The 23949-nt window shown below is 52.1% G+C and overlaps 8 protein-coding genes across 8 annotated transcripts; 4 read left to right on the top strand and 4 right to left on the bottom strand.

Annotated features, from left to right (window-relative positions):
- Positions 1 to 1493: 1493 nt before the first annotated feature.
- LMH87_010679 (uncharacterized protein) lies at positions 1494 to 2031 on the bottom strand (the record flags this gene model as incomplete). The annotated part of the gene is made up of 4 exons (XM_056199695.1): positions 1494 to 1562; positions 1644 to 1675; positions 1800 to 1893; positions 1981 to 2031. 4 exons carry the CDS (start codon positions 2029 to 2031, stop codon positions 1494 to 1496), a joined length of 246 nt encoding a protein of 81 aa, XP_056051619.1.
- Positions 2032 to 4362: 2331 nt separating this feature from the next.
- LMH87_010678 (uncharacterized protein) lies at positions 4363 to 7032 on the top strand (the record flags this gene model as incomplete). The annotated part of the gene is made up of 4 exons (XM_056199694.1): positions 4363 to 5239; positions 5480 to 5522; positions 5586 to 6887; positions 6945 to 7032. 4 exons carry the CDS (start codon positions 4363 to 4365, stop codon positions 7030 to 7032), a joined length of 2310 nt encoding a protein of 769 aa, XP_056051618.1.
- A 1733-nt stretch (positions 7033 to 8765) lies between these two features.
- On the top strand, positions 8766 to 9008 carry LMH87_010677 (uncharacterized protein; the record flags this gene model as incomplete). The annotated part of the gene is made up of 1 exon (XM_056199693.1): positions 8766 to 9008. The coding sequence occupies one exon, from the start codon at positions 8766 to 8768 to the stop codon at positions 9006 to 9008; it is 243 nt and encodes an 80-aa protein (XP_056051617.1).
- Positions 9009 to 9508: 500 nt separating this feature from the next.
- Positions 9509 to 10906, bottom strand: LMH87_010676 (uncharacterized protein; the record flags this gene model as incomplete). The annotated part of the gene is made up of 1 exon (XM_056199692.1): positions 9509 to 10906. The coding sequence occupies one exon, from the start codon at positions 10904 to 10906 to the stop codon at positions 9509 to 9511; it is 1398 nt and encodes a 465-aa protein (XP_056051616.1).
- A 1830-nt stretch (positions 10907 to 12736) lies between these two features.
- LMH87_010675 (uncharacterized protein) lies at positions 12737 to 13474 on the bottom strand (the record flags this gene model as incomplete). Its single annotated transcript, XM_056199691.1, has 1 exon — positions 12737 to 13474. The coding sequence occupies one exon, from the start codon at positions 13472 to 13474 to the stop codon at positions 12737 to 12739; it is 738 nt and encodes a 245-aa protein (XP_056051615.1).
- Positions 13475 to 17290: 3816 nt separating this feature from the next.
- LMH87_010674 (uncharacterized protein) lies at positions 17291 to 18380 on the top strand (the record flags this gene model as incomplete). The annotated part of the gene is made up of 3 exons (XM_056199690.1): positions 17291 to 17659; positions 17730 to 17922; positions 17992 to 18380. The coding sequence occupies 3 exons, from the start codon at positions 17291 to 17293 to the stop codon at positions 18378 to 18380; spliced, it is 951 nt and encodes a 316-aa protein (XP_056051614.1).
- Positions 18381 to 18992: 612 nt separating this feature from the next.
- Positions 18993 to 21093, top strand: LMH87_010673 (uncharacterized protein; the record flags this gene model as incomplete). Its single annotated transcript, XM_056199689.1, has 3 exons — positions 18993 to 19270; positions 19350 to 19396; positions 19505 to 21093. 3 exons carry the CDS (start codon positions 18993 to 18995, stop codon positions 21091 to 21093), a joined length of 1914 nt encoding a protein of 637 aa, XP_056051613.1.
- Positions 21094 to 21314: 221 nt separating this feature from the next.
- On the bottom strand, positions 21315 to 23320 carry LMH87_010672 (uncharacterized protein; the record flags this gene model as incomplete). The annotated part of the gene is made up of 2 exons (XM_056199688.1): positions 21315 to 22996; positions 23053 to 23320. The coding sequence occupies 2 exons, from the start codon at positions 23318 to 23320 to the stop codon at positions 21315 to 21317; spliced, it is 1950 nt and encodes a 649-aa protein (XP_056051612.1).
- Between the last annotated feature and the right edge of the window lie 629 nt (positions 23321 to 23949).

Here is a 23949-nt window from a genome sequence, read left to right as displayed (position 1 = left end):
GTAAAGTTGAGCTTATCCTCAAGCAGATTTCCCGGTTCGCAGTAAAACACCGACCCGAGACATGGAGGCGGTGCGAGAAGAGGCGACTATGCAAGGTGAAATGCGCCACCAGAAAGACAAACGGTTTTTTTTTTAGTTTGGGTCAAGGGTCAAGATGAACGAATTAAGAGACAGAAATGTGTGAGTACCCGCTGCTGCGGAAAACAGTTTACATTCTTGGCTCGGCAAAGGTCGAGTCCATTCAGCTCATCTCCGCGCCGCCTCGTTGTCGATGGTCCAGGATGGGTCGTCCAAGCACGCACCATCCACGGCACGCAGCCGAATCCAGTCTATGGTGATGATTCTAGAGAAAACTAAGGACGTATACACGAGAAAGGCTAGCCCTCATCCTGCCACGATTGAAGTCATTCTGTAGCCCATCGGGGTGCATGCGCCTCGCGCCTTGGCGGTTACAAAGGAAACACATTGCTCAACTTATGGGACGCGAAAACGTGGCGTACTGCTCTTTGAAGGGGGTGGGACAAGGATAGCCTGGTTCACTATCCGCCTTTATTTGCACGGGTGGAATTTCTACTCCGATGCCCCGATTATTCATCTATTGTTGGTGAAAGACAATGAGCCCGCGGATCCATGTGGCGTCCGGCGGTGTCCGAGCTGGACGGGCGTTGATGCTGGTATAGGATCCCAGCCCTAGCACGACTATCAAATTGAAAGAGCGATGGACATGCACTGTTATGCATAGGGGCCATCTGCCTCTGATTAATTGCATCACATCACATCGTATTGGTGGAAGCCAGTGTGACTTTCGTCTAGCGCTGGCTGTCGTCGTCTTGTGCTGGGTGTGTCTAGTTCGTCTAATGTTGGGCGTTTTCCATGTGTCCAGGCCACACCCCGTCGTCGGCGTGTGGCTGCCAGAGCTGCCAACAGAACTTACCATGACTAGCTGGCAAATGCAGAGTTTTTCGATCCCGCCAGATTCCGATGCCTTGACATGCTCGTTACACGGAACGTGTGACACGACGCAGAGCTCATCACTACAGTGTGCCGCCTAGCAACAACACTCTGAAGCGCAACAATTGTGAACCCGTCCCTTTTCACTGCCGGTTCTTGCAAAGACTTGTTACACAGAACGTGGCAGCACCGGAGTCGCTGCTATCCGGGCCATGTGAAAATCAGGCTCCTCCTAATTCTACTTCATCCATGTCTCTAGGCCCGCATCTCACTTCGTTCTCGTCCAACCGAGCGTTGATGGCACTTGGGTACCATGTCAAAAGTGGAAACACGGTCTAGCTCCAAGCCGGTGGCCGATCTATTTCTTTCTGTTACCCCTCCTTGATATGATGTCGTCGTCGTACCCAAGACCAACGTGGCGCAGGGCCAACCGCACACCTGCATTACACAGAGATTATGCACTCTCGTGACTAGTGGCTGCTGTGCACCTCCATGCTGCAGAACTGCTGTAGAACCTGATAACTGACCTCGAAGCAAAAGGTTCAATTTCGTAGACTCTTCTTTCGGCACTTCTTTTTGTCCAAAAGCAGGTATTGGAGACCTAGCACTGCCTGTGGCTGGGCGTCGGTGTGCTTAGCTGGGTGTGCGGCCACGACGCTACCTAACCTTGTCGGAGGGAGGGCGGACCATACATTTTGACGCCGCCGCATTCGTTCGACGCAGCCTGTGTTGAATAAGTCCTTCTTGTATTCACCTCGCAGCCCTCCTACCTTGCAACAAGGCAACCCGCTCGCCACGTCCGGCGTCACTTCATTCGCGCATATCACTAGTTCACCTTCTTGATGGACCCATGACGAAGAGCAATAGGAGCACATCGTTAGTGCGGGCGCTCCGCTGGACGGAAATAGGACCGTCCGAGGCGGGCTGGGGTAGGGGCCAAGCCTTTCACCCGTTAGTTGTGGTATACATGAGCAGTGCTCCACTGGGCGACGAGAGCCTAGACCCAACGGTGGTGATGTGGCCGCCCACCTTTTCAGCCGCCCGTTCTTTGACAATGGGGCGATGTTGGTAGCTCATCATACAGAGTATGTGAAAAGTGGAAAAGAAGAACATATCTTCTTGTACATTGATGAGAGTCTATTGCGGGTGGCAAGATTCACACGAAATCGCTGTAGCATGACGTAAAGAGAAATGAAACAGGTGTATCGAGACAACGGAAATGAAGACTAGAGTGGAGGGCGTCACATCCCGCTCGGATATTCTGTCTGGGTTGTTGGTAGTTGCTAGCTACTCGGGTCGTTCTGTCTTGTAACTACACACCCCAGCCTTCTCGGGGACGGGCTTACAAGGTTTGCGTAGGGTGCATGCACTAACTAGGTAGGCGCCCAGCACATTTTCTATTTTGCGGGATTTTTGCGCGGCCTGGTGTGTAGTTCGTTTAAGCTCGGCACATACTCACAGTGAAGTAAGGTACGAAGTACCTAGAGATGGAAGTCTGCCCTTGGAACGGCGCTCGGAGTAGTCTATTTCAATTTCGTTGCCGCTGTAGCGTCTGGTATTGCCCCATTAGAACAGTCACCGGAGCGCTACGCGGTCATCGCTTGACATGGAATAGGCATGGTTTTTGGCAGGTGGCGACATTTGCTTGTTGGCAAGCTGCTTTTAGTTTGTACTAGGCCATATACTATACGGACGTTAAAACGAAAAAAAAAAAAAAGGCTACAGACAGAAAAGGCCAGCGGGAGGCACAATTATCAAGCCAAGAACAGGCGCGTGTCCGCGCCCGCGTCCCATCTGGCGACATGGGGGGCGGAGGCGAACTTAGTGGTAGGCAGCTCAAGCGGATGGTGTGGAGGGTCGGGTACGTAAATGTCAATAGGAAAGAAGAGCAGCGATGGGGCAAAAATAAAAAAAGGGAAGAGAGACAAGGCCAGAGCAAAGTTTGCTCACGCTGGCCTGTGGCTTTTCGCTGGGCCGGGAACCTTTTTTCTCATTTGTTCCAGCCCATTGCTCTGCGGCCGCTCAGCGTCACAAAAGGTGACACCAACCACATGTATCCGCAAAAAATCATCTCTTGCTACTGGATACCGAATCGTTGGTAACGAATAGCATCACGTATGAGTTGGGTGCTAATAAGACTCTATAGGAGGAACTGACCCTCCCACCCAGCGCGCCCCCTCCCTAGTGAGTCAATTTTCCTTTGTTGGGAGTGATGGGACAATGAAGTGGCCGGATCATTTTCTCGACATTGCTGATGCTTTGGCTTCTAAATGGATTTGGTCGAGGCAAAAGAGTCGTATCTGAACTTTGGCCTCGTCTACTTCGGCGGCTGCGCCTACGCCTTAGCTGAGGGAGCCCACTTTAGCCCCCACGGTGTTGGCTGCCAGCGTCTTTGTGCTGCTCATTGTGTGTGTGATGTCGTTTGCTAGCCACCCAACACAGGCCCTTTTTATTTTATTTTTATAATTTTAATTGTTAATTGTTAATTTTTAATTTACTCTATTCTATTCCCTGCGGCACTCTATCCTGCCAGCTGGCTTGCGTCACAGCCCGGCTTCCAGCTTCCGGAATACCCCACTCTCGTTGGTCGAGTCGAATCTGGTCGCCGTTTGAATCGTCCACCTCGCCTGGTTCAATAATCTGCCTTTCTTTTCATTCCCATCCTGCCCTCCTTTTCGTTTCTTCCAAGACCACATTTTCTCTCCTTAGTTATCGTCACGTATCTGCATTCTATCCCTATCAGCACAGACACCCCAGCCGCGTTGGGCCGGCGCCTATCCCTCACACACACACACAAACACACACACACTCCGTCACCCTGTTCTTCCATTCTCTAGCGTCACTTTGCCACCCGCACGCCCCTAAGCTCTGTTTGTCTCTTTTTATTTGCACCATAATCCATTCACAATAACCTGTCGAGGAGCACAAACGCCCCGGCAGCCATCTCGGTCACCGCTGGCTAGCTACATTGACTGTACCCGCCAACGTGCATTAACTGCAGGGCACGTGTTTCCGGCAAGCTGCCCGCCACTTGTCGGACCGGGTGTTGGTAGCTTATACACGCTCCTTGTCGCTTCGATAGCAAAGCAAACGGCCGCCGACCAACGCTTTCATTACCTTTCAACTGCCCGACACCCCACCATCCCCTTCATCATTATCCTATTCCACACAGACCTGGTAGCAACACAGACACGCTTCTTTGCGCGTGACCCAAATTGCAATTTCCTTATTCTGTTCTTTTCATAAGTAGGTATAACACCATCGTTCTTGCCCAGGCACTACACAGCGCTGTTTGCTTGTCACTGCGGGCGCGACGTTGACCCTTTATAAGCAGTGGCAGGCCCTCTTCCACCACTGGAGCCGACCGGCCTGGCTGGCTCCGACGAAAAGCAACCTATATGATCCAATACAATGGGAAGCAGAGACGACAACAACGCCCAAGACCACAAAAATATTCCCATGTCACCTCTGCCGCCATACCAGCGTGCTGAGATGTGGGACATCACAGAAGACGACTTCTGGCGCAAGAATGCCGTCCAACGCCAGGAACAGTATGCCCAAGCCTCCCAGCGTTGGAACCACAGGAGACAGTCTATCATGGCACGCATCCGATGCCTTGAAGCCGAAGCTCGTCAGTTGAGAGAGAAAGAAGACAAGCTTAGCCGAGAGCTCATGGCTGTCCGCAGCCAGGCCGCTATTGTCAATGAGACGTTCAGCCACGAATCACAACTTTTAAGCAACATCGATGTTCAACATAACATGGAGAAGCAAGATCTGTTCAAAAAGCACGAAAAGATTGAGCACAGGATGCACGACTGGTTTAAGCGGTGCAGAAACCAGGACGGTGTCCACGAACGACAATGGGCTCTGCCTGAGCTGATCGACAAACGGCCGCCGGAGAGACAACTGAAGCTTCCACCACTGGCCAATTTGGATCTACTCCGACAACAAACAAAGCACGACGATAGGATTGTTGCTATTATTGATGCCGACGGTACGATATTAGATAAGCTCCAATATCTTGGACTGTCGAACGAACGCACAGCAACCATATCCGCCCGAGCTGTGCTGCAGCCGATCAAGCTACGCGAGGCCCAACGTTTTCACGAAGCCACAAAGCCAAGTATCTACAGCATCGCAGATGGCAAAGGCACTGGTTGGATATCTTGCATGATACAGGCTACCGGCAGTCTCCAGAAGAGAAAGTGCCAGGGTTGCGCTAACAGCGAAAGCCCGTTCGAGGGCTGTATTGCTGTTGGAGGTCGTCTATTCCCCAAGTGCGGCAACTGTGAGTGGAACGGTACAAGTTGCCAGGGATTGGAGCCTTTGTCCCCTAGCAATATGCTTGCCAGCAGCTCGTCGTCCCTCGCACCTCTACGCATAAGATCGCACTCTTTAACCTCTCCCAAGTTTTCTGGGCTTAGTTTGGGGTCTTCAGCCACTGCAAAGTTGGCTGAGATGGAAGCCTTGGCAGCGGCTGCCAAAGAAGCGTCTGCCAAAGCGTATGCAGCGCACTGCAGTCCATCAGATGTATCTGTGTCAGGGTTCAAGGCTGTGAATCAGGCTTCAATGTACGAACCAGGCTCTCCAGTACCTAGCGCTGTCCCTTCTCTAACGGCTTCCAACGCTACCAGCTATCGAAGAGGCTCAAAAGCCTCGGTTTCTAGCTGCCCGACTTCACGACAAATGACGCCCCTGACGTTCCGGCAGCTGGAGTTTGCCACACCAAGCTCATGCGACATAACGAAAGAAAATCTTGTCCTACGCCATAACGGCAGCTTTTATACCTATCCCGCGTGCATCGAGGGCGTGCCAGTGGACAAGATTACCCCAAATCATCCATACTGGGAGCCTAAGTGGCCCGATCTGCGGACTTTGGTGGAACCTGTCTTACGCTCATGGGAAGAAAAGTATCAGTCAGCCGAGGAAGCCAGCAGACGGGGCGAGGCTGTTGGCAGCGTTAAATATCAATACGGCCGCCAAGTCAATCGCGGAAACAGAATCCTGAAGTTTTTGGAGCAAGGGGCCATTAGCCCGTATCAGCTCCTCAGCAAGCGGTTTATGAGCGTCGGTAAAGGTAGCATTACATCCTATGACACGCTATTCCGACTTTGCGAGACGATTGAGGCACTGGCCAACTACAAGACAGACGTCGAGCCCGTCGATTGGTTGCGTCAGCGTCTGCATGAGCTGATCGAAGCTCAGGGTACCGGCTTTAACTTTTCAAAGACGATTCACGACTTTTATAACGATCCAAAGCTGGCAGCACTGCGTCAAAAGTCGGGGTTCAAGAGTATCGGAAGGCCTTCCGGTATTAAGATGCCGAGGCGAAGGGCTGGAAGCGTGGATGAAGCTCCCTTACCCCCCCGCCCTTGCAAGCGCAAGAGCCCTCACTCATACGGAGCGCCGAGCCCACCAACCGATTCGATTGGTGAGCCGTCTGCAGCTGATGCGGATGGGGAAGAAGGCCCTGACGGAAAAAAGCAAAAAGCAGCTGCCAGAGTCTTGGACAGCCTGGAGACGGGCGATGTGTCCGATGCCGATTCGTGGAGCGGTGCGCCGATTGCCGAGTACGACTTTCGCATCTATCAGATAAAGACGCGGCTTTTTACCAGCTCGGAAGAGGTGACACAATACTGGGGATGGGTTGCGGAACACAGCACGTTTGAGCACCAAGTTCTCGAAGAGACTAACCCGGTGGTTTGGGGCGTGCATCGGGAACCGATCGACTTTAGTCTGCGGCTCGAGGATGTGGTCAAGATCTCGTGGAATCTCAAGGCGTTGCGGGTCTACTTGGTGATGAGCGATCGGCAAATCTGCTTCGAGGACGACAAACCGCGAGGCGACATTATGGTGGCTTTTAAGCGGGAGAATACCATGCGGAGATTTATCAAGTTTTGCCGACGGGAGGAGATTGAGCTCGTGGAAGAGACTTGGTGAGTACTTGGGGCTGAGATTTGGCCAGCAACAGAGGGTGTTCTAACAGTCTATAGGAAGAAGATGGAGCATCTATGGGGGACGATGCAGTCGGAGCGGCTGCCGGCGGGCGAAGAAGAGCCCAGCGCGAGGTTGCAGGAATAGCTTTCCAAGCCAGAGCGGCGGCGTCTTAGTTAACGCCCTTTTCAAGATCGGACGTCGTCCATTGAACATGGACTATTGCGATGGGCTGTAGGAGTACTTATTTTGGGTGGTTACTTGCTCACTGAGCTGTTCGGGATGGAAAGGGCGCAAGGTTTTGCGGATACTCTCACGTTGTTCTTTTTTCTTTATGAGTGGTTTTTTTGGTAATTCATTACGGCAGCAGGGAAAATAGCAAGCTTGCACGTTAATTTCATTAGTTTATTTTCAGCAGAAAAGAACAAAAGTTCGGCTGGAAAATACAATTCTTTTCTTCTTGTCGACTTACACGGCTCAGCTGGAGCTGCGAGGCCATGCTCCCTCCTTGCGTGGCTCGGTGCTCGGCGCTCGGACTCAACAGGCAGCAACCTCCAAAAAAAAAAAAAACTCTGTTAGCTCGCGCCATGACCGGTTCGACGACAGAAGCCACAACAGCACACATGGGTACCGGCTGGACCCGTCAGGGCCTCCACTTGGTGTGTGCCGACGACGGGTGCAAGTGAAGCCGTCTTGCCCTTTGATTGGGTGTTGAGAACTCGTTTCGATGCTGGTTGGCTGGTTATTACAAGCATGCTAGAGTTTTCTTAGGCTGCAGGTTGACAAGGATGTCGAGGGGATAAAAGGATCGAGCCTGGATCAGAGTCCTTGCATGCGGCATCGCCTTGCCTTTCCGGCGGCGTTTTGTTATTCTTAGCAAAGCAACGAAAGAAAAAATTCTCTCTTCTCCCTTGGGTTGCAGTAGCGGTGCGTGAACCTGCATGGATGAGAGACAGTGGTTTGAGTGGCTGGCGTCACCGTTTTGCCGTTGTAGCCATGAATGCGACCCTGAGAAGAGTGGCGACGGGCCGAATTACAGGAAGAAGCAAAGTGATGAGTTGTAGAAGATACGAGAGGCGACGAGAGTTTCAACCATGGGCGAGCTTGTCGAGAAGCGATTGGACAGCATCATCTGGACCATGCAGCCGTGACACCGCTTCCTGCAGCAAGTACCTACCGTCTGCGAGAAAAGTGTCCCCTGAGCCGCGTCAACGTGCTCTGGCATCACCACATGGCTACACGCTCACTTTGTCGACCGCTTTTCCTGACATCCGTAAAGTGGAAAGGCAACACCACTTGGTATCAATATAGCTTCACTTGGGATGACCTGGATGGGCTAGATGGCACCATCGTGCGTCCGCCATGTGGTTCGTGTGAGTGGGCTCCGAGCCAGGGCAGCTCATCGGCCGAGTGCCTAAAAAAAGTTTTTGTTTCCTCGGCGGCCAAGGCGGGCACTGCCAGGCACGTTCCCAGGTTGACAGGCACCTGACGCAGGAAAAAATAAAAAAAAAGGTGGAATCTATGGATTTTTTCAACGATCCCGTGGGATCCACCGATGCCGAGCGCCGCAATTGTGGTGTGTACCTGCGGCTTAAGACGGTGATGATCGGATAGCTTGCCAGGGATGAGAATTTTCAGGTTGCCTCGTGTAAGTGAAGAAAGTCGCTAGCAGAAGCTACCAAATTGGACTCTGATTCAATTGTGTATATATAGCTCTGCTGACAACCTCCCCATCATACCAGCTTCCATCATCATCAGCATCACCACTTACACACACGGCACACACACAAACAGCCTTTACAAACCACACGCACATACAAACACAATACACTCTTCACTTTCTTTTCAAGAAAACAAGAAAACAACAAAAACTGCCCAAAATGTACTCTGCCGAGCTCGTTTACATTACCCCCTACCTCATGTCCGCCGAGAAGCGCCGCGAGGTCAACCGCATCAACAGCGCTGCCTCGTCTCGCAAGAACTCGGTCGTCGACACCACCTCCGCCTCCACCTCGGCCGCTCCCTCGCGCTCCGCCTCACCGGCGCCCAAGAAGAAGGAGAAGAAGCAGTTTGACCCGCTGCACTCGGCCGTCAAGATGAGCATGAACGGGCGCCTCCTGTAAGGGAAGCGAATCTGTTCCGTCTTCATGGACATGCAGACTTGCCCAAAGAAGCAGACTGCCAAACCCGTTCTTTTTGGACGCAACACGCCACGGAGCCTTGTTGCTCTTGACGACTTACGATCTTTTGAAACAAAACGCACACATGCATTGGGAAAAACGGACAACCAAAAGTTTTCATTCTTCTGTTCCTGGACGAGGAAAATATGACTCTGGAACTATAATACATCTACATATATACCTCTAATAATACTATAATATTTCTGCAACTCAACGAGCGTGCCCTGGTCTGTTCAAATCTGCTGTGTGGTAGAGCCTCGGCAACGGCCTACCGATATTCTGTTGCTTCGCGGCACCTCCGTGGTACACATATTGTGCAGGGGGTACATAGCCACTTGTCAAAGATACTCATGGTCGCGTGTCTGCAAAATCCATCTAATTCACATGCAGAATTCCTATTCAGATGATATTCTATGTATGTCATGTCATGTATTCGTTATATCCTAGAAATGTACGCTGCGCTTCTTATTCACCTTTTGTTCCTTATCATCCTTGCCATGGAGCAACGACCCCAGCGCCGTGCCAAACTTGTACGCCCGACCATGCTGCTGCTGTGCCTGCTGCGACGGCATAGTATAACCACTCCCCGACGGTCCTGTGCTACTCGACCGCGGCGGCACAGCTTGTCCCGACTGGCCACCAAACCACTGGCCGCCTCCCTGGCCCCCAGGTCGTGGCGGCAGTGAGGGCGTGTCCGCTGGCAAACCGTACTGCTTCCGCAGACGTTCCGTCTCCTCGTCTATCTCGGCCTGCTTGTGCCGCCGGCGGTCTTCCTCCTCCCGCTCCAGCATGGCCTGAATGCGCCGCTGTTCCTCCTTGTCGCGGCGGTCGCGGTCGCGTGACGCCCGCTCCTCGTCGGCCACCATGGCCTGCAGCCGCTTCGTCTCGGCGTCAATAGATGCCTGTTGTTGGGGATCGCGGCGCGGCGGCGGCGAGGAGGAGGAGCTGGGCCGGGGTCCGCTGCCTGGCGGTGGGCCGCCAAGAGCTCCCGATGCGTATGCCGCTTGAGTTGGTGGCCGGCTTCCTCCCGGCGGCGGCGGCGACGAGATGGGTGTGGAGTGCAGTTTCGCTGAGCCGACGGGCACCGCGGCGCCGGATGTGTTGAAAGGGTTTTGCTTGGGCATCAGGTACAATTCACGAATGACCTCGGCACTGAGCAGCAGCACCACCTCCAAGCCCTTTCGGTCCTCAACCTCAACGCGCGCCATGTTGGGCTCGTATATAACCACGGTACTCTCGTTTTTTGATGCGCGATACATTGCAACCGTGATGTCGGGCTCTTTACTCTTCTTGCCGCCGAAGCTACGACCCGTCAGGTAGCACGTCATGTCTTTGCTCAGCCTCGAGTCCCTCTTCCACCGAAAGAGCACCTTCGGGGTCAGTTCCGCGATCCCGCCCGATGAGCTGTCCTGGTCAATCTGCGAGGTGCTGGGGGCCTTGAACGTCTGCTCGGGCATCTCGAACTCCCACGAGTCCGACTTGAAGCTGCTCTTTTGCAGCTTGAGCGGAATGGTCTGGTCGGGATTGTAGAGCGACACGGGCAGTACGTCGGGAGTCGTGGGCACCACCGTCGAGACGCCACCCTGGGCGCGCAGCTCGGCCGCCGACAGCGATGGCTGCGTCCACTGCGGCAGGATCAGCACTTCGCCGTAGATGACCGAGGCATAGTGCACGTCCACCAGACCTAGCGCATACTGATTTTTAGCATCGCTTGCGGCTGGGCGCTTCAGCAGGTACTCGGCGGCGGGCTCAGAGCCGTTGTGTGTAAAGTAGAGGAGCGTGTGTAGCGGGTTGTCGGACGAGGGCTGAAAGCGAAACGTGGGGAGGCTCTCGTCGAGCATGACGGGTGGCTGGTTATGGTGCTTTGCTGTTGAGCTTTTTGTCTTTTCGAAGTGGATGTAGATGATGAGCGGTAGATGATGATGCTGGAAGAGGCCGTTAAGTCGCGAGAAGCGCACAGTCGTCGTGGTCGCTGAAACTAAAAGAAGAATGGTGGTGTTGCATTGTGAGCATGACGACGTTCGTGGCGCGACAGCGCAGGCCGCGAGCACCTGCTGCGCCACGCTGTCGACGAGGCGGCCAGTGGGCCCGGGCTGTATTATGCGGCTATGAATAGCACAAGTGCGCCTCGGGCAAAAGGACTTTGCGTTGGACGCCTGACAAAATTCCATGGATTCCAGCACCGATTTTGCTAATTGCTAGCGCATGGGGTCCCCATCATACTCATGCAGGAATCAGAGCCTCGAATGCCGCGTCCTGTCTAGCACGGCGTCGTTGGCGACTGCGACGGAGGCATGGGTACCAGCAGCAGCAGGCCAACGCAACGGGGATGCCAATGGCGACGCCGATGAAAAAGCCGCGCAGTATCTTATCCGAAACGTTGCCAGTCCCCGAGAGTCGCTTCAGCTGGAAAAAGGGATCTGCCGAGAGGCCAGTGTCGTTGACGCCAGGCGTGATCGATCTCGCAGCGACCGTAGACGAGGCGAGCAACGATGCCATTTCGAGATCTCATCCACAGACTTCTAATGTTTTCTTCGCGAATGTGATTTGAGAACATTGGGAATGCAATTTCTGGAAGACGACTGAGATAAAGAGATGCCCAGCCTGCACCAGACAGGACAGCTGTTCAGCCCATCTTGGCACAGTTTGTTGTCTGGACCGACCAAGTGCCGAGATATTGGCCAAGAAGCCACGTCTAGAGGAGGATGGCGTATGCTGCTGTCGCTGGCGCTGTGATTATACTTGGGTCTGCTACAGAACGCCATGGCGTGCAGCCGTGTCTCGGCGCTATGCTGTCGGCAGCTGACTGACGTTTCTTCACGACTGGTAGTCTGCTTGAGAGTAGCTAAAGGAGGTACCCGCGGGACCAGAAAATTATCGACAGACTCACTAGTTACAGCATGCATGGCTTTCCGTGTCAATGCGTCGAGGCTATTGCGAAATGTAGAGGGAAAAAGCCTACAGCCAACAGCACTAAAAAAAACGGCCAGCAGCTAACCAGCCGCTACACCCACTGTGGCTCACTTGGCGTACTTGCTCGCTTGAACAGGCGGGGGGGGGGGTTTAGTACTGGGTTGAAGGTAATTCCGAGCGAACTGCCACCATATCGCCATAAATTAGCGCTCGGAATTACCTGGAGGCACTGTAACTACCAATGCAAGTACAAAGCGCAACGCAGCTCGGTGTCTTAGCAAGAGCACTGCAAGGTATGAAGCATGCGGCGGAGGAAGCATTGATTGAGGTGCAGTGGGCGCTGTACGGAGAACACATCAGGACTGCAGGCGGCCGAGAGTTCTGGTATTTCACTAAATACTTGATCACTGCCCCGGAGTCAACATCAATGTACCGCACTTCATCAATCGCGAAAATACATTTCGCGCTTACACGCTTCCATTGAGAGAATATACATCATTGTTTGAAACCCGAATTGGAAACAATAATGCTTGTGCTATAATCCACCGTAGTTCACTCTCGATCTGATCTGCTTAGTTGGGCGCGACAAAGTAATAGTAACTAACTTATTCGCTCTAACCCGGGCGGCTCTCTTAAGATCTACCTAGATATGCTAAAGTTCAACCCCCAGTATTCTCGCGAGACGCCATTCCCAAGCTTTTCAAGCCTTTCGTCCCTTTCGTGCCTTTCAAGCCTTCCAACTTTCAGCCGTATAGCCTTTAGTTTCCGACATAAGTGACGGAGACTTTGCCGTCATTGCCAATATCAGTCTGAGTGACAATGTCGTCGCCGATCTTGATGTTGATCTTTTCAGATCCAGCAGCCGAGACCTGACCATTGGTACCCTTGGCAACGGTATCAGTGAAAGAAATGGTACCCCAGTTGACCAGAGGCACAGGCTGGTTGTTTTCCTGGAAGTCTTCGACAATCCACTCCGCATCGCTTTCACACAGGGGATAGGCGGTCTCGCTGGTAAAGGTATGAGAGACAGACTTTCCAGTCGTCAGATTCTCGATGGTGGTGGTTCCAGAAGTTCTGGACGTCGCATGGACGGTCATGCGAACCGTGTCACCGCCGGACACCGTCAGGTCGGTTTCATAGTCCTGCATGTTGTACTGCCACCACTCAGTCCAGACCCAGAACGAGCCGTCTCCGTAAGCGACAATTCCGGTCTGCAGAATGGCGGTTCCGCAGTTGTTGCCGTCGATGCCGACCCAAATATCAGCGGATCCTTTTGGGTTATTGGAGTCGTTGAGGGTCGGGATGACGACGGTTCCTTGAACGAAGTTCCAAGTTCCTGCCGCAGCTTCCTGAATCGCGCCAGACCAGCCGCGAGACGTGAGGTCACGTCTGTGTTTCTGGTTGACTGAAACAGAATGGGCGAGGTTGCTACTGCTGGCAGGGGCGGCGACAACACTGCCAATAGTGGCGAGGGAAAGAATCAAAGCTTTAAACATCTTGACGAAGGTAGATTGTCTTGGCCAATATTGAGCTTGAAATCAAGGAAGGACTTGCAGTGTAGGATCTGGGATGTCGTTGAGTACATTTGTCAAGTTGTTGCGAGGTCTTCGATGCTTATATATATGTTTTCGAGTACATGATGAAGCATTCTGGAATACAGCCAGTTATCGAGTGCTCCCAATGGCCCCCATCTTTTGCTTTACTGCTATAAGCAGGTAGAAAGGGTATGAGCTGAAGTCGTCCTGTGGCTTCCTATTATGGCAGGATTATCACGGCAATTTTCATATCGACACATTTTGATGACTCGCCGGTTGGTCACAGTTATTATTCACCCATAATTGCCAGCGTCTTATTGTGGTAGTGAGAAACGTTTGTCAATTGCCTGACACATTCGGCCCGTACTGACGGTCGGCAATGCGCTAGTAATTCCAACCAGGCAGGGCGCAGGCTGTCAACAGCAGCACAGATCCTCGTATGCCGATATTCAAAGTTAAGCAGAATACGCGCAAGAAGTTAGATTATTCGGAAGTATTAGGGGATGGAAAACCAACCGAGCTGTTTCAGTAGCTACACGCCGATGCCGGACTGCCGGCTGTAGCGGTTGACCTTCCCAATACAGAAGCTCGCTACTAGAAATCCACTCGGCATTTCCAGAACCTAATGACCGCTAGCGTCCGGCACTGCTCCGTGCTAGAGAAACGCACAACAGCCGAACGCCGTGTGTACAAACGGTGTCCGTGCCAGCGCCCAGGATTGCCCGACGTTGGAACAAGGACTGGTCGAAAGAATCTTGAGGGTGTGGCAGAGCCCTGGCTTGAGATCTCGTGATTCAACAACGAGGAAGAGGAAAGGTGTTGTGTGAAACTCATGGAGATTCTCCACATGTCATGCTTAAAACGACGAGAACGGGTTTCAGTAGGCATTGGGAGCTCTGCCAGATCGGGTGCCATTTCGTTGGATAATGTCAGAAACACTGGTGATTTTTTCTTTAGCTGTACACCAGCGAGTACCATATTGGAGGAACACAGCCTGTCTCAATCAATATTGCAACCCTTTCACGGATTGTACAAGCTGCCCAAAATGCTGAGCCATGTGCGATAGAGAGTAATTTAGGAGAACGACTCTAGCAGCTTTGACTGCACGGAGTGGCCATATGGATTACTAGTGGCATGCAGCCACTGGCCTATGGGGACTGGTAGCTACCATCATGAGCATAAGAGAGGGTTGGGCTGTTGGGGCTGCGTCTGGACGCGTCACCAAAGGAAGCATTGGTGAAGAGAACTGAGCTCTACGTGGGAGTGCTACCTCGACTCGACGATGGCTAATACCTTGTGTCGCACAATAGCTAGCTATCTGCAACTCGCTCAAGTTCCGCCATGACATGATGGCACCTTTCTGGCGGTCCTTAGGTGTCGTTACTGTAAAATCCAGAAGCGTTAATGGAATATTCTGACTCCGGCGCAATGGATATAGAGGATGCGGCGAAGAGGTGCAGCGGATGAAGAGTAACAGCCTAGGTCAGCACACTTTAATCTCGCAGCATCAGTTTGGCGTGCAATGTCACATACACCGTCTTGTTTTTCAAAGTACCAATCCGTGGAATCTAGCACAGCAGCGAAAGATAATCCCAAGCCCTTATCTGTAGAACTATGGTTTGCATTTCACCGACACCGTAATTTATGTTGTCAAAGAACAATGGCATCGGCTTTAATGGGGTTTGTCGACAACGAAATGATGTGGGTACCAGTACAATGATGTAATGGCAGATTCATGAAACGAGAAAAAATCGCTTTAGTGCGATGCATTGTGTGAAGGGCCGCCAGGATTTTATGAAGTGGTTCCCGTGTGTTCCACACAGCGGATGGACTCCTTCTCGGAGTCCATTTATACCCTCCCTCTGTGTTGAGCCATGATCAGAAACTCCGTAAACACCCTTTCAAAGTATCTCCTGGGTGGGGTAGAAAATGGATATTCCGCAAGCCTTCCCGGAAGCATTGCGATTATCGAGTAGAATTGTCGGCTTGGGAGGCAGTATATTTCGGGCAGCCTCGCGTCTGGGAGGGGCCGTCTGTAGGGTGACACAGGTGTGTCGCAATTTGCAAAAGGGCGTTTGAACCTGCCCTCATTGGCCAGTAAATGACAAGAACGCTTGAACTTGCATGTGCTGGTGGTAATGTGACCAATGAGGTCTGTAGGCAGGTGTCGCAAAACAAGACGTCGTGGGTTTTGGCTACTATAGAAAGAGAGAAAAGAGAGGACTACAAAAAGAATGACAAGAAGAGGAGAGAAAAAAAACAAGGATAAAAGACGGGCAAATACTTACTAGCATAACTAGGTAAAATAAGCAAAGTCATTGCTGATTTTATCCATGTGCTCTTTTTTGTTTCACGGGAAATAGACCCAATCCCAAAGCCTTAGAGCACTAATGGTGAAGTTAGATGTAAAGCACATGCTACTGTGTAGTCCGTGTGAGCAGATGGACTCGCATTGGGGGTATTCGAGGAGATGTGAATTACACAACGCGCAATTCCACTACTTCCTCCTAGCTTCTGTGCCACACAATGCTACAGCCAAGACGACGCCGTCATCGCGACAGCTCATCGCTCTGCTCCCCACAAAAATGAGGAAGTGCTCTGCACTATTCTGGCGGAAGCATAGCGCCCAGGCTAGCCAGCCCTACAGATGTCAGATGGCGTTGCCCTAAGTTCTATACTTTGGCGGGCTTGCAGGCTTTCCCTGACCGTGTCGAAATGTCCATCTGAACGATGCCGGCAATGGTTTAATTTTTTTTGAACAGCCTGAGGAAGCTGCGCCGGACTACTGAAGAAGACCGAGTCCCGGTGTGGACATTGTTGCGGTGGGCGGGTGGTACACCACTACGTTCCGGTACAAGTAAAACGAGTTTGCTTTGGGGGATGAACTGTGTAGTTGACAACGAAATGGGCAGCTCGAAGAATGAAACCAAAAGCTCACAGTAATTGAAGGGTTTGAACTTCCCATCATCATGACGTTTTGGCAGCTACAAACAATAAATTGAACTTTGGACAGCCATCGGTAGTGGCGGTTTTGGGCTGGCAGATCCGACTAACCCTCGCTCTCGAAATTGTAGCGCAATTTCGAATATATCCTCAGCTTCTGTGTTATAAGCTCGGCGTTAGGCGTTATTAATTCTGTTTGATATTCATGAGTGTCCACTCCACTTCCACAGGGGCTACATGAACTCTGGCCCAGGCTGACGCGGGTTACTTTTGTGCTCCAGCGCCAACAGCCTTTGGGAGACCCCAACAAGCGGGTGATTGGCGTTGCTCGAAGTGATACTTTCTCAACAGAAGGACTTCAGCTAGTGACAAGTATGTTGCGACATCTTCTATGGGATTTGGATACTTCGATGCTCGAAAATCTGCGAACCCGGACTCCGGTATTCCGTTCATTGATCTCGAGTGGCTGACGTCGCTGGCACAGCCCTGCGACCATGACTGGAACCATGAATAACTAGTCAGTTAGCGTTAACTGCGGTAAAGCCGGTGCCGTCTGATCTCATGTCGAAGAACGTGAGCCGGAAACTTTCCTTGTGGGCTTCTCCGGTAGCTCCCATTAAGGGCTAGGCCGGCCTCTGTACCAGGCTACAAGATGCGACGGTGGAGGAGCCAAGGAGCCTCGCCTACCTCTCGAGAGTATAAAACCAGGCCTCCCGCCACTTATAGACTTTCCAAGATTCTTGCTATACCAATACAGCAGCGGCAAATCAATTCCCTTTCTTAGCTATTATTCTTTCTTCGCCTCCTCAACAACTCCCTCAAACGTCTACAATAATGGACCGAGCCGCCAGGGCAAATGCGGGTGAAGGCATGGCCGCATATGCTGCCCCTTCGCTGTTTCAACCTCACCTCGCCCGGCAAGCTCTCCGGGATGCACATGAAAAGAAGATTTCTCCTCTACTCTGTATATTCCACGCCGTCAGCTCCGTTCCTGTTGTCCGTTTCATCACGCCGTTCAACTTTGACGCCGCGGCCGTGGACTGGGAGCACAGCTCCTGCAACACCGAGACGATGACGACAATGGTGCATGAGATTGCCTTTATGAGCCACGGAAAGACGATTCCGTGGGTGCGAGTCCCTGGTCATGACCATGCATCTATCGGCTGGGCCCTCGATGCCGGAGCCAGCATCATTGTCCCCCAGGTAAGCTCACCCAGCGGGAATTGATCTGTGCTTCCAAATCCCCAACTTAGCGCTAATGACGGCTTATTAGGTCGACACTGTCGAACAAGCTCAACATATCGTATCAGCGACCAAATTCGGCACCCGTCATAGAGGGACACGTTCTGCGCCTCCTGGTAGATGGCTGGCTGGTGTGACAGACATTCCTTTTGACTCGTCTAGGACGATCCACGAATGCCTCAACGACCAAGCTGCCATTATGATCCAGATTGAATCGCTAGAAGGTGCGTCATTGGCATATGGTGGTTCAAATGATTTTTCACGAAACGGAACTAACACGGTCATTTTTTTAGGAATAAACAACCTGGATGACATTCTCACCCAGGTGCCTGACATTGACGCCGTGTGGCTGGGCAGCCTTGACGCACGCATCAGCATGAATTTGCCCGGGAATTTTGGTCTCGGCGGCGATGAGCCCGAGTGGCACGCGGCCCGCGACAAGTTCTTTGAGGTCCTCGACAAGCACGACAAGCCTTACGGCGGGTTCGCGTTCCCCACGCCGCCCTTTGGAAGCGCCGAGGGCTTCAAAAAGGCCACTGACCGCATGTCCTTGGTAGCGTGTACGGCCGATATGTTGCATCTCATGGCTCTTGGTAATGATCTGCAGACTGCTAGGGGTCTTGTTAGTGAGGCAGTTGAGGAGCGCAAACTAAGCAGCAATGGGACCACGACCGCTAAGTAGGCTCAGTAAGTGGCTGCTTAAGATGAAGTGGCGATGGACCTTCAGGATCGCGTTATCAGATTTAGACTCCTTTAAAGTATAAATACATGATGAATTTTACTCATGCCTTTTCTCGATGCTTGTAGCACGTAGGTGTGCATTTGGCATGCTGTGTGACGGAGGCTGCAGAAGCATGCAGCATCTGCTAGCCAATTGGGTACGAGCACATGTACTAGGGCCTCCAAAGACCCCAAAGAGGCGATATTTGGTGGTGCTCAAAGATATAGTTAAGAACTAGTCTGGTTCCACAATGTCTACACTGTGACTAAGGATCAGCTACTGCAGAAGCCTACAGAACAGGTGCCTGCATCAGGCTGTGGTGGCTTGCACTGTGACTAAAGCACGCCAAACGATTAATGTTTCTTTTTTGAGATAGTATGTGCGTTCGCCGGGCGCCTTTAATCGCGCTCCAAATATGACGCGGCATGAGAAGATGGGCTGTCCGGTCATTAGGTAGGGACACAAGTAGCATTACGTTACATAAGACCCGTCTTTTTCCAGCAACCATGCGCCCATCGACTGGCGGAGCCGACCTGCGGCAAACATCTGAGCTCTGTAAAGAATATGTGAGAAATGCGATCGCACGAACTCAAGGCGGCACTGCGTGATCGCTGCATAAACTCACAGCCAGAGGGGTTCCTGGACGATGTCCATATGAGCCCATCTCGTTCTCCATCCGATGCCGCGTGCTCCGAGTGCAGTTCAGGCGTTTCGTTGGAGTCCAGCGGCCCCCAACCTACGGACCAGGGTTGCCACAGCCAGGCAGCAAAGACGCAGCTGAGGCCCGATAAAGGCGGCGAAAGAAAGAAAAAATGGGCACCGAGAGCTAGAACAGGATGCGTAACATGCCGGTGAGTTTGCGATTAATTCGGTTCGGTTTACCAGTCAGCCGCGATGGGCATGGTGACAACAGCTGACTACGAGGCCAAGAAATCGCCGTGTCAAATGCGACGAGACTCAGCCATGCTGCAAGAGGTGTAAGTTCGGAAGTCTGTTACACTTGGTTAGCATTGACTGCTTTCTATGATTCTGGCAGCGGCTTCGGTCCCAGCTACTACCGTAGTGCAAGTAATAACACTCTTCAGGCGCGCTATCAAATCGAGAATGCCTTTGGGTGACGCCGCGGCATCGAGGTATCTCATCACTTTCGCCTGCTCTACCGAGGCTGGGTACCGATGTGACACAGCAGCCCACACTCTCTGTCAATCCGAGTCAGATACCACGGCGAGATCACGAGGTGCAGCTCTTTCATTACTTCCGCGCCGAGGTCGCGCCGCAGCTCACAGGCATGTTCGACCACGAGTTCTGGACGAATAATCTGCTTCGAAACACGCAATTGCAGCCCATATTGTGGTATGCATGCAATGCCATAGCTGCCACACATTTGTTGGGCCGAACTGGGTGCGGCGAGACACAATCGCATCGAACTCCAGATGCCCTGCCTTTGCAGCCTTACTACCAGTATCAGGCTGCTCTCCAGAGCATGAGAGATCTTATATCTCTTCCTTTCGTCACGGATACTACAAAAATTGACATGATAGTGGCGAGTCAGCTCTTTATCATGCTGGCAACGCTCCGCGGGGATAATATGGAGATGATGACGCACTACAAAAACACATGTATGCTGGTTGGCTTATGGAAAACATGGGCACAGACAAGGATACACCGGCGGCTCGACAAACACAGCATACAAGCGGCCGACTCTGTCGTCTATACATGCTTCAGAGCCGACAGCCTTTTTCTATTTATGCAGCCGCCAAGCTACAAGTACCATTCGTACTGGGAGGGCTGCACACTTCGGCTACGGGATGACCCATTCGTCTCTCTCACGGAAGCATACTTTGAACTGGAGCCTATATGGAACAATATCGTCAAAGTCGCTGTTCATCCGGGCCCTGAGGGTCCAGAGTTTGTTAAGGAAGGCCATGAGTTCATACAGCACATATGTGAGCACTACAAAGAGCGCCTCTTGAAGTGGGACAGAAAGCTCGCCGACCTACGGTTGCGGTGCCGCGAGGTTGAGGACCGCCCTGCGCTCGACGTCCTCGATCTCCGCGCAGCAACAATAAAAGTATTATTATACACGTGCACGCTCGAGGTGTCCAGCCTCTGCTGGGATACATGTGCAGCCGCTTTTGACAAGTTGCTTGACGATGCCAAGCTCCTGATTGAGCTGCGCTATGCTTCGGCCGAACAAAAAGAGGCAGCATCCGCGACGGCGGCCGTCGGTGGCACGCTGGGACTTACTAGTCGGGCCATGACACTTTCGCCAATGACAAATGAGACTCTCTACCTCGTCGCGCGACTATGTCGCGACCCAGCTATTCGTCGTCGGGCGTGCGCGTTGCTTGCCCATGACTACCATCTGGCCCCCTCTATGCATACGTTGTTATATATGCATCTGGCCGACGCGCAGATTTGTCTCGAGGAGAATGAATGGCAGATAGAGGCGGCAGTCCGAGAAAGCACTTCATCATGCGCTTGTAGTCGTGAGCGTAGGTTTGTCTGCGATGGCCATCGTATCTATCAGACCGCGCTTGGGGAAATGGCGACCACCGGTGCGGTACTGCACCTGCGGACCGTGGACGACTACATTCACAATCGCCACTGGAGGACATTTCCAATTCGGTTCAATTTGCACGAGAAGAGCGTCGATACCTTGGCACATCTTTAAGAACTGTGTCGCAGCAATAGTTAAGGCTGTTGTGCAAAATTCACTCACGGCAGCTCCAGGCGAACTGGCAAGGAGTCATCGTTTTCTACAATGTGAAAGTTGCCTGTAGTACTTTTCTGATCTATTAGTGTACACAAAGACAAAATCAAAAGACACATTTTGAAGGCTGTTTCCTCGTTGAAAAAACTGGAGATGTATTAATCTAAATATGGCAACTTAAACTAGTTCCCGTGGACCGCATGGCCTTGTATCCGCAGGACAGTCTTTACATGTTCAAATGAGAGACTAGAGCCGGTCTGCATAGCAAGCAGCTGTGACATCTTCATGATGTTTTTGATTTGCCGGCCATTCAGATCAATTGCGCTCAGTGTAGATAGGGCGTTCTCGTCGATATCTCCCTTGCCACTCCCGTCATCGCCAGTCGCGCGATCCAAGAAGGTTGTCCAAATGGAGTGGCGAGCCATAGCGTCAAGATTCGGATATTCCAAAGTTAGATGAATGCGGCTTTGGAAAGCGGCGTCCATATTGGCAATGCGATTCGTCGTGAGGAACAAAATACCTTCATAGTACTCCAGCGTCCGGAGGAAAATGGACACGATGCGATTTCGCTCCAGGTCCGCAGCGGTCCGCTCCTCCAGAAAGACGTCGCACTCGTCAAGCAGCAGCACGGCGTTCCAATTACTGACCATGCTCATCAGTTTGCTCAAGTTTTCATCGACATCGTCGGACGAGCTTCCGAGATCTCCAGCGCTCATTGTGTACAAAGGCACGCGCATCTGCTCGGCGACGACTTCAGCCGTAAGCGTCTTGCCAATGCCCGGGCCACCAGAAAGCAGCATGATGATTCCCCGGCCTTTGCCCTTTACAACGTCGTCAAAGGAGTCCCGGTGCTTGACTTGGCTTTCAGCGAACGCGAGAATCAATTTCTTCCGCTCTTCCGAAAGCACGAGAGATTTAAAGGCGCCCTCGTGAAACTCAATCTCGTGCACGCCGTCGACGAAGAACTGCATCCAGCGTTTATTCTTCAATGCATAGCCTCTCACCATTGGCGAAGTCAACAAGACGTGGTAGTTATTGAGCGGGGGCATTTCGTAGTCGGCCTGGCTTTGATCCACCTCGTGAATTGTCTCAAGGTATATCAGATGGTTTGGGTTCGCGTCCTCCCATCGCGCGCCATCCAGGACGATGCGGCAACTGGTTCTCTCGCGGCTGAGTGTCTTTTGATCCGGGGAGTACAAAGCAATGCCATCGTAAGCTTTATAGCGAAACCCTCGCAAAGCTTCCCAGCGGCGACCGCGACGACGCAAGTCTTCCTCAATGACTGCGCGTTGAGGGTGATATTCCAGCGGGTAGCAGCTGAGTTTAGAAAAGGGCTTTGTGCCGGCGAACTGCGAAATGGCAGCTGTTTTTTCAACCCACCCAACTCGCACGCCGTCCCAGTCAACATAGGAACAATTGATAGAGTAGATTGGACCGCACTGGGTTTCGACGTAGCTCCCGCTATTGAATCGAGCAGCAATCGTCTGGCCATGTAGCTGCGTCAGGATAGTGCACCCGGGCGTGAATAGAAACCAGGAATGCTCAAAGTCGGTAGCCTTATTTTTAAAGTAGTCCTTCCTCAGCTGAATAGTAGCACCAAGGTCGTCGGTGAGAATCTTGTGGAGCAGTTGCAAGTGTTCACGGGTAGTGGCGTCGCGGTCCTCGTCAACAATAGCTTCTTCCAACTCTTCCCAACGATGGACAAAGCACTCGAATGGCGCGTAGAACTTGAGGCGCGTGACATCGGTGGTGATTCCAGGATAACCTTGCAGGATATCCCCCAACGCGTTCTTCAACAGTGGTGATTGGATGATGAGGCTGTCAATCTCGAGAGGTTTGGTTGAACTAGCTCGCTTGGGCTTCTCTGGAAAGTGATGTTAGCATCGTCATCTTCTCTCTAGTAAGTATTTCGGGACGCACTCTTGCGGACTATAATTGCGTATTTTTGCGTCGTCTCATTCTCAGGCGCTTCTTCGAGGTCGGTCGGTGGTTTGTCCGACCAGGATCGGTTTCCGTCGGCATCGAACTTGGCAAATACGTCCTTGGTGTCAGCCACCATGCCAATAATGATCTTCTCGGCCGTGCTGGCATCGTCCTCGGACTTTTGGGACCCGTCGGTGACTGGTGTGTCGACGCCGTTGTTGGAAGCGACCTCGATGTGCTCACTGTCGGCGATGTGCGTTGTCATGGTGGAGAAGAGTTCGAAAAGCCGCTGAGAATAGAAGAAGCTCGGTATGGAAGAAGAAAGGCTGCAAACCTACCAAAAGCTTGGTAGATTAGGATAAAGATATTTCTACTCTAGAGCTCTTGACAGCAGCGATTATATATATGTATTTTTCGGCCGCGGTGAAGTGACTCAGGGAGCTGCTGCTGCCTGATAAGCTACCTTCCAACCTGCCGATCAAAAGCCACTGCCGGATTCACTACCTAGTTTGCTAGTTAACATTGGCGCCGGATCTCTACAGGCTCCCACTGCCGCCTGCCCCGCCTGCTTGCTACGTAGTTGTAGGTAGGTAAGGTAGTAAGTAGCACTGCCACGCAGCGGTACAAGGCTCACAGCGCTGGACCGGGACAAACAGGCGGTCTGTCTGCAGCGGCGCGCCCCGTACCTTACCTGAGTCATGTTCTCGAGGCATTTGTGGTCAAGCTATTTGCGGGTTATCCAATTCGTTCTACGAAATTCTGATACTTATGATTAATATTCTACATCTTTTTCAAGAAAAATATCAAGTGGCCGACAAGACTTTTACAATTTTTTTTTTGGAAACTTCGCAACGTGGCGGTAGTGTTTGTTGGCCATCTGAACAAGCATCCGCC

This window comes from Akanthomyces muscarius, chromosome 4, assembly GCF_028009165.1.
Source record: "Akanthomyces muscarius strain Ve6 chromosome 4, whole genome shotgun sequence".
NCBI classification, from domain to species: Eukaryota; Fungi; Ascomycota; class Sordariomycetes; order Hypocreales; family Cordycipitaceae; genus Akanthomyces; species Akanthomyces muscarius.
The sequence above is the reverse complement of the archived record's forward strand: the minus strand, read 5'-3'. Positions and strand labels throughout refer to the sequence as shown.